This window comes from Pelodiscus sinensis, chromosome 13 (genome assembly GCF_052426305.1).
Source record: "Pelodiscus sinensis isolate ZL-2025 chromosome 13, ASM5242630v1, whole genome shotgun sequence".
NCBI lineage: Eukaryota > Metazoa > Chordata > Testudines > Trionychidae > Pelodiscus > Pelodiscus sinensis.
This window is the reverse complement of record NC_143064.1, coordinates 14,289,803-14,309,270: the sequence shown is the minus strand read 5'-3', so window position 1 is coordinate 14,309,270 and position 19,468 is coordinate 14,289,803. Positions and strand designations below refer to the sequence as shown.

Genomic DNA, 19,468 nt, shown 5'->3' with positions numbered 1-19,468 from the left:
CGTCTAAACTCCATGGCTCCGTTGACGGAGCCATGTAGATTTGTTTGTTCGGCAAAGGGAAACGAAGCCGCGATTTAAATAATCGCGGCTTCATTTCAATTTAAATGGCTGCCCCGCTCTGCCGATCAGCTGTTTGTCGGCAGATCGGGGCAGTCTGGACGCTCCCCTGCCGACATGAAAGCCCTTTATCGACCTCCCCGGTAAACCTCATCCTACGCGGCATAACGGGGAGGTCGATAAAGGGCTTTCACGTCGGCGCAGAAGCTGATCAGCTGTTTGTCGGCTCAGCGCGGCAGCCATGTAAATTTAAATGAAGCTACGATTATTTAAATCGCGGCTTCGTTTCCCTTTGCCGATCAGCCTCATCTACATGGCTCCATTGATGGACCCATGTAGCTTAGACACACCCTCAGGGTTCTGCTCCACTGCCTACGCACCCTCCTCTGTGGAGCTGCCTTTCTGTCCCTGTTTGCTGATGCCCCTGCAATCAGGTTCCTTGGGCTCTGGTGCAAAAGGCAGCTTCACTCACCTCCTGTCGCTTGGCTACAGTGCAGGCAGGAAGGGGTGATGTCAGAGGTCAGAAGCAGCCAGGAGGTGTTAGCTGCCTGTCAGCCCTGTGTGGGCAGGAGGGGACAAGCCACTTCCCACCACGTGGGGGGAGTAGCGAGAAACGGGGAAAGAGAAGAGCTCTGCAAAAACACTGGCCATGTCAACCCATCCCCCGCTTTGTCTTTTGCAACTGGAAGCAGCTTCCGTCCTTTCCCTCAAGCACAGGGCTGGCCACATTCTAGTGTGAACCCTGGCAGAAACGGGTGGCCATGTGACCATGTAAGATGTGGTGCCAGATACCAGACGAGGTGGGTTCCTTCGGGGGGCCCAGGAAGGCATGGAGGCCAGAGAGTACTAGGCAGGGAGAGTTGTTGTACCTTCGCCCCCCTTCTGTGATAGAGATGTCTATGAATGGTGTGTGTGTGTGACCTCTTCCTAGGTGTGTATGGGAGATGGGATGTGTCTGTGTGTGGGGGCCGCCCCTCACTACGTGAACCCGACATCTTTAAGGATTAATAAAAAGAATCCAACTACACAGCATTCCTTTTAAACAGGAACTCAGTCAACTTGATGTTCATTTGAAAGTCTGTGTGATTAATTTCTGTTTAATACAAGCAGTTTTACCAGGTGTCCTGTATTCAGGATAGGGAAATACGGTCACACTACTGCTATGTCTCCCCTGCCTCGTCTCTTCTCCAAACTAACACACACTTTCTTCAATCTTTCCTCAGTGCTCATGCTTTCTAGACCTTTAATCATTTTTGCTGCTCGCTTATGGACTTTCCCCGGTGTGTCCGCATCTTCCCTGAAGTAAGGTGCCCAGAACTGGAATCACCCTTCTCAGTGCTGAGTACAAGGAAAGAATTGTAGCTTTACACCCATTTTGCTCTGGCGTCAACGGCAGCACAAGAGTCAGGGCAACGGTGAACCAATCTCAGTGAGTATGACCTGAAGGAGGGGAGGGGAATTCCCGTCCTGCTGCAGTTTGGTTTTTTTGTGGTCGCACTCTTCTTCCCCTGCCATGGGAGCAAGATGATGTTAACATTTCAGTCATACTTGACAACCACATTAAACCGTCAGACAGGAGAGAATCTCAAAAGACCAGGCCTTTAGAAGGGTTAGATTCCCTTAGTAACTTCCTGAGATTTGCATCGAAGGGGACAATTGTGTCTCAGGCATCTTGACTCATGTTCCAAGGTACTGGGGGAAGAGTGAGGAGAGAAACAGACAGAAGTCTCTCTTGTGATCTGGGACGAAGCCCTCTGCTCTGAATCAGGGAGTGCGGGGATTTGAACCTGAATGGAGGGAGCGGTGGGTACTTGTGCCTCCCCAAATCACAGAATCCTCAAATACTAGACCTGGAACGGACCTGAAGAGGTCATCAAGTCCAGTCCCCTGCCCTCACAGCAGGACCAAGCACCGTCTAGATCATTCCTGATAGATGTCTGTCTAACCTCCTCTTAAATCTCTCCAGTGCTAGAGATTCCACAACCTCCCGAGGCAACTTATTCCAGTGTTTAACCACCCTGACAGTTAGGAAGTTCTTTTAAAATGTCCAACCTAATCCTCCCTTGCTGTTATTTAAGCCCATTGCTTCTTGCCCTTTCATCAGAGGCCAAGGAGAACAATTTTTCTCCCTCTTCCTTGTAACGCTCTTTTAGGTACTTGAAAACGGTTATCATGCCCCCTCTCACTCTTCTCGTTTCTAAATTAAACAAACCCAATTCTTTCAGTCATCCCTCATAGGTCATGCTATCTAGGCCTTTCACCATTTTTGTTGCTCTTCTCTGGACCCTCTCCAAGTTCTCCATGTTTCCTAAAATGTGGTGCCCAGAACTGGACACAATATTCCAACTGAGGCCTAATCAGCGCAGAGTAGAGCTGAAGAATGTTCAGGTCCAGCTGAAAAGGACCATTTTGACAAAGGCCCATTTTCATGAAGCTGCTCAAAGGGTTCTTTTGTTACCAAGTGGAATAAAAGCAAATATCAAAACCTCAGAATTTGCCAGGAAATACCAGAGCCACACTGCACTCCACTGGTCGTGCAGCACAGTTCTGAACACCGTGCAACCTAAGCACCTACACGAAGTCCCTCTTCCAACGTAGCTCAAAGTCAAGCCTCAACCATCCTCTGCTGCAACTATTGCTAGTATCAAGAGCGTGGTTTACAGCCCACTGACGTTGGTCTATATATTTCATCCATTTCCTGGATCTGACCAAAAGCCCATTGAAGTCTTCTCATGCACATCAGGCCAAGCACCACACGCATTTTCAAAGAATACAAGTGAGCCTCTTCCTGCTGTTACCATGTGAGACGCTTCCTCCAGGAGTCCTGAGCCCTCAGCCACATTCTTTTTGCTCCCAACCCCCTGGAAAAACATTCCCCCATCCAGCCCCTAGGTGGAAATTACCAAGTCCACCATCTCCAAAGAGATAGAATGCACAGTTGCCCACCGGCTCAGTTGAGGACGGGCATGTCACTTGAAGGAAACAGCACGGAGAGGGATTTATACTAAAGAAAGAATATATTTGTAAATAAGACACCCTCCAGAGATTTATGTGATACCAAGCGGAGATAATAGAACCAGACAATGGTTGCAAGTATATCCAAAGCAATACAGGTTCCAAGCTCTATCAAAGGCAGTTTTCTCACCTGCTTACTTTGTGGCAAGAAATTCAGTGAGTGCTGACCTAGCAACGTTGGGGCTGCAACCCTGTCCATCCGTGCCTCAGTTTCCCTGCTCACCATGGGATGCAGGCTCACACCTTTTCAGCTGTGCCAGAGTCTCACCACGCCCAACATGTTTCTCTGCTCTCAGTGGACTTTCGAGTGATATTGCTAATACAGGTGTGAACTGTGCTGGGCACAGGGCAGATTCTGATTGGTAAGAAACCTGGTTTCACACCTTTAGGGGGTAAAACCCCTTTACTAGTCCAAGTAAGGGAAACAGGCACACCTGGTAGATGCTGTGGGCCAGGACGCCAGCAGCACGGGAAGACTCAGGCTGGTGAAAGAGCTGGTGTCATGCCTTCAGCAGTGACAGAACCGCAAGTGACCCAGATGGGTTTGGCACAGCAGCTGGGAGAAGTCTGGTTGTTGAAGAGGGAGAAAGATGCTCATTTCATAGAATCATAGAATCATAGAATAATAGGACTGGAAGGGACCTCGAGAGGTCATCGAGTCCAGCCCCCCGCCCTCAAGGCAGGATCAAGCTCCGTCTACACCATCCCTGACAGATGTCTATCTAACCTGTTCTTAAATATCTCCAGAGAGGGAGATTCCACCACCTCCCTTGGCAATTTATTCCAATATTTGACCACCCTGACAGTTAGGAATTTTTTCCTAATGTCCAATCTAAACCTCCCCTGCTGGACTTTAAGCCCATTACTCCTTGTCCTGTCCTCAGAAACCAAGAGGAACAAATTTTCTCCTTCCTCCTTGTGACACCCTTTTAGATATTTGAAAGCCGCTATCATGTCCCCCCTTAATCTTCTTTTTTCCAAACTAAACAAGCCCAGTTCATGAAGCCTGGCTTCATAGGTCATGTTCTCTAAACCTTTAATCATTCTTGTCGCTCTTCTCTGTACCCTTTCCAATTTCTCCACATCTTTCTTGAAATGTGGCGCCCAGAACTGGACACAGTACTCCAGCTGAGGCCTAACTAGTGCAGAGTAGAGCGGCAGAATGACTTCACGAGTTTTGCTTACAACACACCTGTTGATACAACCTAGAATCATATTTGCTTTTTTTGCAACAGCATCACACTGTTGGCTCATATTCAACTTGTGGTCCACTATGACCCCTAGATCCCTTTCCGCCATGCTCCTTCCTAGACAGTCGCTTCCCATCTTGTATGTATGGAACTGATTGTTCCTTCCTAAGTGGAGCACTTTGCATTTCTCTTTATTAAACCTCATCCTGTTTACCTCTGACCATTTCTCTAACTTGCTAAGGTCATTTTGAATTATGTCCCTATCCTCCAAAGAAATTGCAACCCCACCCAGTTTGGTATCATTTCAGATGTCATTAAACCGGCTGGGAGGTTAGAGAACAACATAAGGGATGCCCTGTCCAGAAAAGAGAGGGCAGAAGTGAAGCATCATGGCTAGTGGCCAAAACTTCAGCAGCAAACTCCCAGGGGAGTTGTGACAATCAGGCTCCAGACACCACATGGGCAGAACAGCCTGGGGTCTGAGCCCCTGAGAACAGGCAATTGAATCAGCTGATTGTCCTATAAAAGTGCATCCAGTAAAGTCTTTTACTGTTGATTCATATCAGCCTGACCTGTGTGTATTAGCTCCATAGGATGAATTCTGGCTACTTACGGCTATTATGTTTTTTACATCTATGACCAAACAAAGGGAGAAGCAAGTTTTCTCCTAGGCAGAGGGACAGGAAGCTGTATCCCTAACTGTACGGTCCATTAAATATTGTGGACACAAACCATTGGAAGCCCCATTTACATAGAAGTTAAAAGGAAGAGAAGAACTATAGGAGTTGGGCGCCACCCTGACTCTGGGGACAAACATGAATTTGGGGACATATAAGGAGAAGAAAAAAATAACATTTTGTCAGCTCACTGAGGCTACAAGGAGGTCGGCCAGCTTTGCCTCTCTGACCAGTGGGTTCTCCCACTTTGTGGGTTGGTGACACTGAAGCAAAACTGTAGGGGAGGAAACTGCTTTAGACCAAGTGTGGCTCCTGCTAGGACTGTAGGGAGTCCCTTAGAACATGTCATATTATTGTTCCATCTGTAACCATTTTCTGTTGCTATTATCTCTGCTTGCTATCACTTAAATCTCTGTTATTAATAAACTAAACTAGTTTTATTATGAGCTCATCGCAGTGTGGTTATATACAAGCGGCGTGTGCAGCCTCAGCTGAGCCAGCCAGCTAGTGTGTTTCTGGCTCATTGGAGACAGCAGACGTGGTCATTTCTGCATATTAAGCGAAAGGGCCTGCATACTGCACAGGCGCTTTTTCCAGTGGGATTCAGGAAGCAGGGGCGCCAATAGTCACCGGCAAGGCAAGACGAGAGTAGCCGAATTCCGAGGGATGCATGGGGCTAGGTAACGGGCTGGAGTGGCCTGGGGCTGGTGCAATTTAGCAGCAGCAAATCGCTCCCTTCTGAGGCAGAAGGGCAATAAGGTGACTGACAATTCTGGGTGCCCCGTGAAAGCGTCGCTGGGTAGTGGATGCTGATTTTCACTCTATGTGAGAACTTGTTCCCTTCCACCTCTACCCTTACGCCCATCCTGTCCACTGATGTTAGGCCTGAATTTACACCAGTGAACCATTGTGGGGAGCAGTAGTCCCTTCAGGAAGGTTGAATTATTAAAATCACAACATACAGTTGCAAATGTAGTAGAAACATGGGCATGTATTAGAGCTTTTGCCCTGCTGGGGGCCTGGCTTCCCTCCCTCCCTTCCCTGAGGTTCCCTCCTGGAGCTTCCCCCCATGTGGCTCCTGCTGGGGGCCTAGAGCTTCCCTCCTTTCCTTCCCTCCCTGCTTTCCTCTCCTTCCCCCCAAACGCCCTCCTCGAGCTCACCAGGACTCAAGGGCTTACCTGGGGGTATGTTTACACTGCAGAGTTTTTTTCCAAAAAATGGCCATTTTTCCAAAAAAATGTTACTTACGTCCACACTGCAATCGCATTCTTTTGAAAAAAAATCAAAAGAACAGAGGGGGGTTTCTGACACTGGTAAACCTTTCTACGAGGAAGAAGCCTTTCTCCGAAAGAGGACGGGGAAGAAGGAGTTCTTTCGAAAGAAGAGGGAAGAGGATAAAGCACAGGTGCCCTGGTGGCCACTCCGTCCATAGCAATCACTGCTTACATGTGAGAGAGTGTCCAGGCTGAATGGACACTATCTTTCGAAAAGGCAGATCGCAAAAGCAATGTGCTTTCTCTGTGTAGACGCTCTCTTTTGGAAGAAGTTTTTTCCAAAGATCTCTTCCGGAAAAGCGTCTTCCGAAAGAAGCCCACAGTCTAGACATTGCCTGGGACCAGAGTTGAGCTGCTGAGGCTGGGGTCTTCTCCCTGCCCCCAGTCTGGTAGCAGGGAGCCCACACTAGCTGGCTACAGCTGGCTGTGAGCATGTTGGGGAGGGAACAGGGAGAAGCCCTGCAGCAGCCATGGGGAGAGGCCAAGCACACAAAAACACCCAGCTGTGCAGGGGCACATAGAATCATAGAATCATAGGACTGGAAGGGACCTCGAGAGGTCATCGAGTCTAGCCCCCCGCCCTCAAGGCAGGACCAAGCTCCGTCTACACCATCCCTGACAGATGTCTATCTAACCTGTTCTTAAATATCTCCAGAGAGGGAGATTCCACCACCTCCCTCGGCAATTTATTCCAATATTTGACCACCCTGACAGTTAGGAATTTTTTCCTAATGTCCAATCTAAACCTCCCCTGCTGCACTTTAAGCCCATTACTCCTTGTCCTGTCCTCAGTAACCAAGAGGAACAAATTTTCTCCTTCCTCCTTGTGACACCCTTTTAGATATTTGAAAACCGGTATCGTGTCCCCCCTTAATCTTCTTTTTTCCAAACTAAACAAGCCCAATTCATGAAGCCTGGCTTCATAGGTCATGTTCTCTAAACCTTTAATCATTCTTGTCGCTCTGCTCTGTACCCTTTCCAATTTCTCCACATCTTTCTTGAAATGTGGCGCCCAGAACTGGACACAGTACTCCAGCTGAGGCCTAACTAGTGCAGAGTAGAGCGGCAGAATGACTTCACGAGTTTTGCTTACAACACACCTGTTGATACAACCTAGAATCATATTTGCTTTTTTTGCAACAGCATCACACTGTTGACTCATATTCAACTTGTGGTCCACTATGACCCCTAGATCCCTTTCCGCCATGCTCCTTCCTAGACAGTCACTTCCCATCTTGTATGTATGGAACTGATTGTTCCTTCCTAAGTGGAGCACTTTGCATTTCTCTTTATTAAACCTCATCCTGTTTACCTCTGACCATTTCTCTAACTTGCTAAGGTCATTTTGAATTATGTCCCTATCCTCCAAAGAAGTTGCAACCCCACCCAGTTTGGTATCATCTGCAAAGCATATTTTGCATATGCTTAGGGACAGCCCTGTGCCCAGTGGATACATCATTGGCTGAGCAGGCATTTCCACCCTTATCCCTGTAGTCCCAGCACAGGCAGCTTGACACGAGGGGGGCAGATGGCCCACCTAGATTTGAGCTGCTGTTCTAACATAGGCCTGGAGTCAAGCAAAGACTCGGGGAGCTAGCAGTTCCCCAACAGCCCAATCCACCATTCTTCCCAGTGCTGCCGAGGAGGGGGAAGAGAATCCCATCTGCAGTCACCTCCTCCATACACATCTGGTTGACTGGGGGCAGGATTTTGAACACCACCGGCTTTCACCCAGGCAGGTGTTTCAGTAAAATCCCTCACATCAAAACCTGCAAACAACCGGTGTCTTAGATCAGTGAACCTGTATCTTAGATCAGTGTTTTCAACCTTTTTTTTTTATAAAGTACCCCTTTTAAAAAAAAAATTAAATACCCCCACTACCTAGTTTTCAGACGCATGAATTTTTTTTCTACTGTTTTCTACACATTTAAACTTAATCGTAGCTGGGCGATTACATTTTTGGATGTAAACAGTACAAAAATACTAAAGTGCTGTAAAACTTAAAACAAAAATTCAGTTTTCTCCAAAGTTCAGTTGTGTTGACATACCCCCTCGACGTCTCTCGCGTACCCCTAAGGGTACTCATACCACTGGCTGAGAAACACTGTCTTAGATCAGTTAAGACCCAGAGCCTGCAAACTCTAGCCTCACATGGATTTCTGTATTGCCTTAGCGGCTCATTCTTGGGGTAGCCTTTGGGCTGTATGCCGGACTGTCAATTGTGGGCGGGGGCACCACTGCCCTATCGCCAAACACATGCTGCCAGGACCAGCCCAGGTCTATTCTCTTATAACAAAGGTTAAACAAACAAGACACAGTCTTACGCCCATACCTGGTCCTCAGGCTGCTGGGCATCCCCTGCCAGGGTTCTCTGGTTCTCCAGCACCATGTGCTCCTGCCTTGGAGTTGCGGGACCCACCACAGGAGCCAGCTCCACTCCCACGTGGCCTCTGCTCAGCGGTACAAAAGCTGGAGGGGAAAGGAGCCGGAGGGGAAAAAAGCAGAACCCCCTTCTCTGTTGGGAGGAGACGTGGGGAAAGGAACAGAACTGCCGGCCCTTCCCCCTCCCCCAGCCCTGTGCACAGAGACAGAACTCCATGGACAGGCTGGGGAGGGGTGGGGAGTTCTCCTTTTCCAGCTGACTCTCCCACCAGGGAAAGGAGCAAAACTCCCAGCCCTGCACCCGCAGCCCTGTACATAGGCACAGCAGCTCCCTAGCAGAGCAGGGGGCATGCCAGAGAGCCTGAGAGGAGGTGAGGGGGCAGCTGGCTCCTCTTGTTTTACCCCGGTACGTTGTACCAGCTAAAAATAGGTGGGTGGTACAGCGTACTGAAATGTGCCGCTTTACTGGGGGTACCACCCCTGCTGACCAGGGCTCGGCCTGTCTCAATCCTGCCCCACCAGCTGCCAACTAGCAACACTTTATAGGCCTAGGTGCAGCCCTGTTCCCCTCAGTTAGCTGGATTAGGTTTCCCTGCTTCAGTCCAGGGGCACTGGGCTCAGTCTGTCCACAGAGTGACACAAACACTAAGGCTATGTCTACACTGCAGGCTTTAGCTGGCAGAGAGTATGCTAATGAAGCGCTCATTAGTATTTGTCGTGCTGTCATTTGCATCTCTCTGCCGATGCTTTTTGCGCAAGAGGTTTTTGCGTAAAAAGAAGCAGTGTAGACGGGTCTGTTTTGTGCAAAAAACTCCTTTTGCGCAAGATCCTGTATACCTCCTTTTTTGAGGCATAAGTGGTTTTTTGCGCAAAACGGACCCGTCTACACTGCTTTTTTTTTGCGCAAAAAGCATTGGCAGAGAGATGCAAATGACAGCACGACAAATGCTAATGAGCGCTTCATGAGCATACTCTCTGCCAGCAAATGCCTGCAGCGTAGACGTAGCCTAAAAGACTAACTGAATAGGTACTGTATTTCGCTAATTTCAGTCCTGGGGAGGTGGGGGGCTGGACACAAAGAACTCAACAGATGTAGCAAAGAAGCAATTTTCATCCTTCTTTATTTGTTGAAAATGTCACTTAAAAATAGTCCAAAATAAAAACATTAGAAAATTTAACTTGCATAAGTCAAAACAGTAAATAAACCTACATGACAAAAGATCTAGTGGAAGGCAGCTGACAGAGCATCCATCTCAAGACAGACTAATCAGAACCTATTTACAAAGTACTGTAAACAAAGTCTCTATGGCAACACTGCTAACTGTTCGACATGGCTTCCTTTCCTTTATTTTTTTTATTTTTTTTTTAGTTTTGGCTTGTTATGCTCAGTACATGCATCTGCTCCAAAAACGTACCAGCACATCTTCCAACACATTAAAAGTCTTATAAACATGCATATGTACACAGCATGGGTTCAAATAGGCTGTTAACTATATGGATATATTTATACCTTTTGCACAGGACTGTAAGTCACAGTCTGGTTTGGTTCACTTACTGAAGCCAAATGTTGCTTGGGTGCATGGAGTGATGCATGCCAGCGAGACAGCAGACACAGCTGGGAGGCTGCTGGAGCCAGGGGGCTGATTACTGCCTCTCCTATCCTGGCTCCGCAACAATCAGTGGAAAAGTTACTTTGACAAAAGCAGCACAGGGATGTTACTACAGAAATGGGAGAAGCAGCTTCATGACACACGCCACACTCCAAAATCTCATCCTTCTGCCCTTCGTAAGTGAATTCATGCTAAAGCCCAGTGCCTGTGCAAGGGGGCATGGACGGATTGCCATGGCCAGCGGTCAGCTTTAGTACAACTCAGCTTCACGCATTGCTGATAGGCAGGAAGTCAGAGAGCTGGTCACTTCAGGGGCCGCCAACCACTGAGATGTGAGGACAGGAATGGTGAATGTTGGCCAAAGGAATGAAGGCCCAAGTTAAAAAAAAAAATCAAACAAACAAATATAAAACCACCCCACACAAGCTCACAATAAAATGAAACCCCGTTTTAAAATGCTCTGCAGTTTTTAGAATCCAGCTTTTCAGCCTAATTTTTTCTCATCCCTGAATGCCATTTCCCCCAATCCAATTGAACTTTAATTGCAATATGAGGGTTATAAATAGCCCCTGTAGTATTTCCTTCATGAAGAACTTAAAGAATAATGAGCTATGCTAGGGGTCTGCACTTCTTTGGCCCACGCTGCTCCTTAATATTCATTTTTAACCATCAGAATGCTCCAGACCTGCTAAAATGCATGATGTATTGCTAAGAAGATTGAAAAGCAGCAATAACAAGTCAAGGGGAATCCAGACTCAGATAGAAATGCAACATGCCGACAATCTATATATATACACACTGTATGTATTCTTTGATTTAGCTGGTACTTCTGCCAGCAATTTGTAAAAACAGTATAAATTCTTATATAGAAGGGATATTGACCATCTTGTCAAAGCATAAATGTAAATATTTTTCCTAATGCAAAAGAACCTTTTTCCTATTATAAAGCCCTTTTGGGGTGGACGGAGTAATTAGGGGTCATTGTCTTTTTTCAAACCACAGTGAAGGAATTGCAAATATTTTAAGTAGGGCGAAAACCCCTATTTAGCAATCACTCATCAAGTCAAGTATGCAGTCCGTAAAAAGGGGAACACACATGGCAAGGTAATAGTGCTAGAAAAATATACATGGATGTTTAGAAAGTGAACATGGAATAGGAAATATGTATTAGAGATCATGCATTAGTAACAGGACTGTGGGCGAAAGAGAAATTAACGATTGTGTAAACCATTAACTGCTAAGAGGCAGTTTCATTCAACGTGACTTCCTGATGTGCTAATAACAGGAGAAGACCATACTGCTCCAACGAGTTAAATTAAAAATGTCCTAAAATGTTAATTGCACATTTTCATCTGTATAAAGGCCACATAGGAACCACAGTATTGCAGGGCACTAGCTTGCTACAGACAACTGACGATGGGAGGGGTATTTGGAGGGGTTATCTTCTATTCTTGATTTTCTGAAAACAAGTGCTAGCGGCTTTTTGGTTTTTACCTGACTCCAAACCAATAACATTTCCATTCAATAAATTAAGAACCAGGAACGCTAAAAAGAATAAAAAGGAAAGCATAAAAAGTGCTTATATTTTCTCTATAGGAAACCACTGCCAAGCCCTCTTCTGAGTGGCTGGCAGTCATTTGCAGACTTATTTGCTTCCAGTAGCAAGTACAATGAGGTATTAGTTGCTGCAGATGAACTGTGAATCGTAGGCCCCTTGCTGACCATTTTAGCTGTTGACTATTTCCTTGTTTGCAGGGTGTGTCATATCCTTGTGGAATAGAAACAAACTATTTTTTGCTACCACTTTGTTTATGTAACAAAAAAAAAAAGCGCCAAAACAAAATAAAATAAGGAGCAAGAAAAGGGCAAAAGCATCCAGTTCTGCTTCCCAAGAACGCCTGAGGTCACACGCAACTGCCAGCAGCTTCGTCCGGAATTCAAGGAATAACCGAGGACTTGCGTCCAGTCTCGTCTCTGGCACATTCGTCAGTTTGCTTCAGTAGCCTTCTGACTAACTTCTCTAAATCTTTTCTTGACTTCACCTCTTCTTCCAAACATTGTTTTATCTTTTTACTCTCCTGTGAGGTGAAGAAAAAAGCCCACTAATATTTACAAGTATAATAGCTCAAAAACCTTATTAGTCCCCAATGAGCAAAGCATTTGAAGAAGTGGTTAACATTCAGTGCTTTGCTGAATAGCAATAGACTTAAGCATGCACTTAAGTGTTCTGCTACAGCATGGCCTTAATCATTCCAGAAAAGTGTGGGGGGGAAATGATGAAGTGATGAAGTGATGCCAAGGAGATCCAGAAATGGGTGCAGGGGAAAGGAAGGAGGTATGCTTCCTTCTCCTGCCCCAGTGGGGATTAATTTTTACATCTGTTTATCATATTCCTGTAAAAGGAACAGTAAGGTCCACAGAGCTTACAGGGCAGGATAGTTAAAAAGCCAATATACAGTTGTACACAGCCCCTCTGTGGTCCTGCAGCCACGGGCAGCTGCAGGATCAGCCCCATCCTTTGGAAAGGCACCAGGCTTCCGCGAAAGACAGAAGGTTGGCGGAGCAAGGGACTGTTCCATTACTGCCACTTACTGACAGCGCAGGCAGAAATGCTCCAATTACCTGCTTTAATTCTTTGACCTCGTCTTTCAGTGCATAAACGGTGTCTACCAGGCTTCTAGAAAATAAGCAGAAAAGTAAGACATGAGGGATGAGCTCTAGTAAATCAGCATTGGAGTGTTCATACAAACGAAGAGTTAGTCGGACGTGCTGGCAGCTTGTATTAAGGATGTTAAAATTAGGTTATTTTAGTAATCGAGTAGTCGATCGAATTTTTGTCGACTACTCAATTACTCAATAGGGGAAGGCAGCCGGCTCGCACCAGGACCAAATCCCACTGGAGCTCTGCAATTTAAAACGCAGTAGGAACTGAGGGAGGGGCGGGGGCAGGCTGCCTGGCTCCTACTACCTTTTAAATTGCAGAGCCACTGTGGGATTTGATCTCAGTGCAAGCCCAGGTGGTAGCAGCCCCTGTTCACGGTGTGGGGAGGAAGGGTCCCAGCTCACTGCTGGGACCTCCTGTGGACAGGAGCTGTTAGATCCAGCAGTGGGGGGCAGGGGAGCAGAGACAGTACTGGGGGAACTGGCTTTTAAGCAGGCTTACACTTCCTCCTTCCATGCTGCCTCTGATATAGAGGCAGCAAGGGGTGGGGTGGGGAGGGCACAAAATGCAAGTAGTTGACTTGACTACCCAATAAGCCTATGCTACTCTCTTACATCCCTAGTTTGCACTGTGTCTTAGGTTGCTTGTTCCAGCAGGGCTATCAACATTTCATGAGCTAAGTACATGCTAGCCCTTCAGTGCTAAGGGCCCATTCGTAAGACCTTGTTCTGGATCTCAGCAGAGGAGCATTTAAAGCAGGGGTGGGGAATCTCAGCCCTGGGGGGCCAGATGAAGCCCCAGCTTGCCTGGATTCAGACCCTGAGGCTCAGGGCTCCCCCCAGCATTGAGGAACCTGCGCTGGTGCTCCAGCCCCCCTGCTGCCCCACCGTGGGGCTGGAGCACACAAAATCTCCTAGCCTGAGCCCCCCTAGACTCTGGTATGGGAGAGGAAGGTGGGGAGTGTCTTTCTCCTTCTCAGTCAGGGGCCATGTCAATGAAGGTTTGGTTTGTGTCTCACTTGTGTGCAGCCCCTCACTGATTTTTCTGTGGGGCAGTGGCCTCCGACCCAAAAAAGGTTCCCTACCCCTGAGTTTAAGGTCTTAGCCACCAAAATCTGGGTTTCTTCTCAAAAGACAGTTTTATACTGTCTTTAACTGGGAACAAAGGATGAACGGCCTGGGTTATGAACAGAGTGTGTGTTTATCTTGGTCTGCACAGCACAATGCACAAGGTGTTTACATCGAATATGGAATATGCATGGATGGCCATGAGAATTAATCTGTAGGGGCTTGCAGGAGCAGTAATGGTTTTACAAATAAATAACCCATAAAAAGGATTAACCTTAGCAGACCCTGAGCTAGTGTAAACTGGCAAAGCCTCCAAAGGAATGATGCAGATTTAAACCAACAGAGGTTCTGGCCTCCAATTTTAATAATAAAAGGAGTTAAATACAAATTGGAATCAATCTTTATTTCTTGCTATCTGAAACTCGCAGTGAATGTAAAGGGCCATGGTTTGTAAGTGTATCTTCTTGACCTTCTGAGTATTTATATCTTTCCAATGACACCTACGCAGAGAAGACGAGGCCTGGGTTTTTAAGGGATTACCCCAAATCCACTGGAATTTATTAAAGTTTAAAGCATGCCCACACAAATTAGGGAAGCCTATAAGCAGCTGACTAGCCTCACGTACTTTTCCTCTGTAACAGTCTGTCCATTGCTTCTGGTTTCCTCTACGATGATTTTCTCTTCCTCGGGCAGCAGGACTTGCGGTATGGAGTCTTTACGGGAGCCTAGGAACAAGAGTTGCCAAGCAAAAATTAAAACACAAACCCTCCCCAATAGCTGACACCATTTAGAAATAACAGGCCTAACTTTGAACTGGCTCACCCTGGCCTCTATTAGGAACACCTTCACTCAGGTCAATGAGGATGACTCACTGCGAAACTGATGGAGGCGGAACTTGGTCTCCTATTTAGAGCAAGTATAAGTCCTTGTGTTGCCTGCTAGCATTCAATATTTATATGTCAAAATCATTCAGAAGCTCTGGTCAGGATGGGGTCTCTGTTGTGTATGAACGTCCCTTGCCCTCGAGGGTTTCCTCAAATGCCATGCTCAATAGTCAACCCTTGAGAATGCTTTAGTTTTTGAACCAGCATTGTGCATTCAGGACTAGAACTTTCAACAGCCATGTGCAGAGCCAGACAGGAGACGCCCGCTAGTTCTGAAAGCAGAAAGGACTCCACTAGAGCTCCATTCTCTCCAACACCAGTGCATTCCACAATGCCTCCATGGCAGTATATTTAGTACCCAAATGGAGTCAGCACCCTTAAAAACTTGTTTTTTGAGTGATCCGCATGATAGCTATGGCCACTTACATAAAGAAAAAAAGGTACATAATGGGCAAAGGCCTGATTCAGCAAAGCATCAAATCACATGCTTAAAAACACCCCCTGGGTCTAAATCCGATTGATTTCAATGGGACTTTGCCAAGTGCTTAAGTGCTTTTTTGCAGGATGTGCTAAGTTAACTGGGACTAAAGCTGCAAATGGCAAGCTGTTGGAGACACTCGCTGAAGCTATAACTATTTGCTTATAAACTGAAGGGTTTGTTTAGGGTTAGGAACCATTAGAAGACACATGTTTCGTGGGTCCCAATTTAAAAGTGTCCCCTCCTCCAATAGTTCACTAATTAAATTTGATCTCTCACCAGCACTGATAAAATAGGTGTAGTTCCAGAGTTTCCGAAGATGTTAGATACTTAGGTTCTCAAGAAGCAGCTTCTTCTTAAATATGCGGCTGATCAAGAGATAATAGTCAAACTTCCTTTCAGAAGCTACCTACCAACCTGAGATTAGCATCAGTTTCTCTTGCTCACAGCCACAGGCACAAATGACATTTGTTTAATTCCTAACAAGTGCTAGCGAAGTAGCTGTGTACTACAACCCAGAGCATCTGCCATGTTATCTCCTACTTGCTCACACTCTGTGTCAGAAGAAAAACAATGGCAAATAAACCACTAGATATATGAAATGTTCTTATCTTGATAAGAGAAGTCTTTGCATGAGCTTGATTGCCGTATGTTGCAATGCTGTTTTTTTCCTAAGAGGTGATCATTGTGTTAGATACATTGTGAATTATGTAATATAGTTGTGTGTCTACCTGAACTGAGAGTTTGCTGAAAACCTGCACCAGTGCAATAGGCCTCAATAACCTTCAGAATCTGGGCATCCTCTTCTAATGCAGCAGTACCTGCAAAACATTGCAAATATTGGCTAAACCCAATATATTTTGGCTTCTTTCTTTCCCCTCTGAAAACCCTTGCAACAAACTCATGAGGAGAGACAGCCTTGATTGTTTGATCAATGGTATTGTCTCTGGGAGTAGAGCAGTGGTGATGTTCTTAATTCAAAGGGATGGAGAGCTTCATAATTCACATGAAGGCCAATTAAGCAGACTGGTGCCTGCCTTTGGCTTAGGTCTGACAACAGGAAGGATGGGGATACTGGATAGCAAGTGCTGTGAAGAGCCAAGTAGTAGCTATCCCTTGTAAGGGGTTTTGCAGGGGAAATAAGTGTACTTGCTAAGAAGCTACAGGCTTAAAACCCCCCTGCAAGGATCCTGGAGAGAGCTATGGTTCAGGGGTTTCAGAGTACCGCTGTCTCACTTTGTGACCTTGGGTAAGTGACTTCTCTATTTTAGGGTTTTATACTGCTACTCTTCACCACAATATCTGATCCCCTTCCATGTAAAGATCAAAATATATGTCCCAAGTGGACCTCAAGCAGTTTTAAGCAGGCTTCTCTTAATGGGGTAAAAACCATTTTGGGTGGGAAGGAGCGTTAGAAGATGCCTGCAGAAGGAATATTGTTCTTTTTGAAGAGGTTGGTTTTGCAGTGTTCCCTAAGGGCAGCGGGAGTGGATTTGCTTAGACACTGGACTGGCCTGATCTCCTTGGGGACTCAGTCTCATAGCTGGATCCCCCTCATCAAAGACTGTCCTGTCACCAGCCCTCACAGGCTTCTGCTTAGGCTCTGGGATCTGCATTGTCCCAGAAGAGCACAGCTGGTGTGATGGTTCATAGACGGAAATTCAATTTAGCCCATTAACTGCTTTGAAGATTATCCTTTTGGTCTCTGTTTCACTATCTGCATGGTGAGAATAATAACTTCCCCCATCTACCTCATTGTGATTTTGTGATGCTTAACTCATTCCCAAAAGTGTCTCACAAAAATAAGATACATAGCATCCGGGCTTGGCATTGTGGGAAGCTTTGAGTATGATGATGGCTTTCAAAAAAGTCCCTAAAACAAAGTACCTTTTTAGTTATTCATGTGACACATACGATGCATTAACAAATGGCTCTGTTTTCATTCAAATCTCATGTCAATTACTTTGCAACCAGAGCTCCTCTACAGAAAAGAAAACACTTACTTTTTCTAATAACAAATTCCTCATCAGATGGTTTTCTCTCGGTTTTCCTTTTAGGGAGAAATTTCTTCATTGTCTTTGGACTCTTGCTGGAATCCTATAGGCAAACAGACTTTCCTTCTAAATAAGAGTCAAAGGTAGCTAAAACAGCAGACTGAATGTCATTCATTGCATTATGCACTAAACTCCTTTGCACGCAATTATAAAGTTAAGGAAACATCCTAGTACTGAGGGCTATTCCCTGCATTAGATCATGTGCACAGCTCCCAGTAAAAACAACAGAAACTGTGCGTGTGTCTACGGGGCAAGATAGGGGAATAAAACACAGTCCATTGAAATACAATCTTTTGGTAAGTGACTCTCATAAATTCACCGAAAATATCAAACATGATCAACTTTTCTGTGGTCAATTATAAAATTCTCTAAACAAATACATGTTAATTCCTGGATTTCATTTTTGTGTATAATATAGAACATATAAATGATATGTTGTTTGTTTATACATACACTATATCTCTGTGTGGGTATAATTATAAATACCTTCCTACACACATATATATGAAATATAAGCATATGCACACAGAGTTAGAGTCTGATAAGATTGTAAAGATAAGAAACAAACGTATCGTTCTTTTGTTGAGCCACAATCATTCTTATTGATTCTGAAAGCATTTGCATATGGCTATGTCTAGACTGAAGGCTTCTTTCAGAAAAAGCTTTTCCGGCAGAGAGCTTCCGAAAAAACTTCTTCTGAAAGAGAGCGTCTACACAGCAAAAGCACATTGAGAAAGCAATCTTCTTTTTCAAAAGATAGCATCCACACTGAATGGACGCTATCTTGCATATAAGCTGTGATTACTATGGATGGAGTAGCCACCAGGGCACCTGTGCTTTTTCCTCTTTCCTCTTCTTTGGAAAGAACTCCCTCTTCCCCGTCCACACACACCTTTTTCCGAAAGAACTCTCTCTCATAGAAAGAGGTTTAAAAAACCCTCTGTTCTTTCAAATATTTTTTGAAAGAATGCGATTGCAGTGTGGACATAAGTGAAGTTTTTTTCAGAAAAACAGCTGTTTTTCCGAAAAAACTCTGAAGGGTAGACATACCCTATGATAGGATATATGCAATATAAATATCAAGGGTAAAAGATATAATAACTAAACAAAAATCCGGGGTGTCATGTTTTTCATGCAATTCAGCCTGTGTGTCATAGCTGGAAATATTTTTGGCGAGCTTGTTCAAAATGTATTTACCATTCAGAAATTTAACCATACCGTAAATTATTAAAAGCAGGCACAATTAGGGAAAAACAAACAGGAGAGGAAAGATCTACTTAATAAAGGTCATAGCACAAACATTCTATGTTACATAAGCCAAAGAGATGTATCTACCCTTACCTTTAAGATATAAGACATCCTCTAAAATGAATATGTAAAGAAAGAGAAGATGAGTGTGAGTGGTCGATGATTTTATTGACCCAGTCCATTTAATTAATCATTCTAAAACAACATTTAAATGTTAGTGTTGCAATTAATACGCTACAAGGATTGTCACTCCCTCAATATCAGCATGCAAAAGAACCAAAAAGAGCATGGTTTCATGCAAAATTAGGAATGTTGAAAAACAAATTATATATGAAATACATGGTAAGCAGGCATTAACGTAATCCTAAAATAGCAAAAAAAAAGGACTCATGCTTCAATGAACAGTGGTAGGCTGTCAGTAAATATTTCCTATTTATAACAATACATCTTAGAAATGAGATAAACCATGAAAAATTGAACCTCAATATGCAAACTAGTAAGCTCCTCTTTACTCGGCTCTTGTGAGGCCACATCTATAGTGTTGTGTCCAGTTCTGGGCTCCCAATTACAAGAAGGATGTGGAGAGGGTCCGCGGAGGGCAACCAAAATGATTAGGGGGCTGGAGCATATGACCTACGAGGAGAGGCTAAGGGAGTTGAGTCTATTTAGTCTGCAGAAGAGAAGAGTGAGGGGGGATTTGATAGCAGCCTTCAACTTCCTGAAGGGAGGTTCCAAAGAGACTGGAGAAAGGCTGTTCACAGTAGTGATGGATGGCAGAACAAGGAACAATGGTCTCAAGTTGCGGTGGGAGAGGTCCAGGTTGGATATTAGAAAAACTATTTCACTAGGAGGGTGGTGAAACACTGGAAT

At 45.2% G+C, this 19,468-nt stretch overlaps 1 protein-coding gene across 9 annotated transcripts in view; it reads right to left on the bottom strand.

Annotated features, from left to right (window-relative positions):
• Nucleotides 1-9,699: 9,699 nt before the first annotated feature.
• Nucleotides 9,700-19,468, bottom strand: part of ARHGEF6 (Rac/Cdc42 guanine nucleotide exchange factor 6) — an 83,690-nt gene continuing 73,921 nt past the window's right edge. For 5 of the 9 annotated variants that reach the window (XM_025180889.3, XM_014569725.4, XM_006115441.3 and 2 more), the window contains 6 exons: nucleotides 18,692-18,712; nucleotides 17,300-17,393; nucleotides 16,028-16,117; nucleotides 14,560-14,659; nucleotides 12,828-12,882; nucleotides 9,700-12,283 (listed from right to left, as the gene is read on the bottom strand). In XM_025180889.3, the coding sequence (XP_025036674.3) occupies nucleotides 12,143-12,283; nucleotides 12,828-12,882; nucleotides 14,560-14,659; nucleotides 16,028-16,117; nucleotides 17,300-17,393; nucleotides 18,692-18,712 (501 nt within the window). In that variant the 3' untranslated portion in view covers nucleotides 9,700-12,142. The remainder of the gene's footprint in view (nucleotides 12,284-12,827; nucleotides 12,883-14,559; nucleotides 14,660-16,027; nucleotides 16,118-17,299; nucleotides 17,394-18,691; nucleotides 18,713-19,468) is intronic. The other 4 variants (XM_014569726.4, XM_006115442.5, XM_014569727.4 and 1 more) reach the window with 3 other exon arrangements.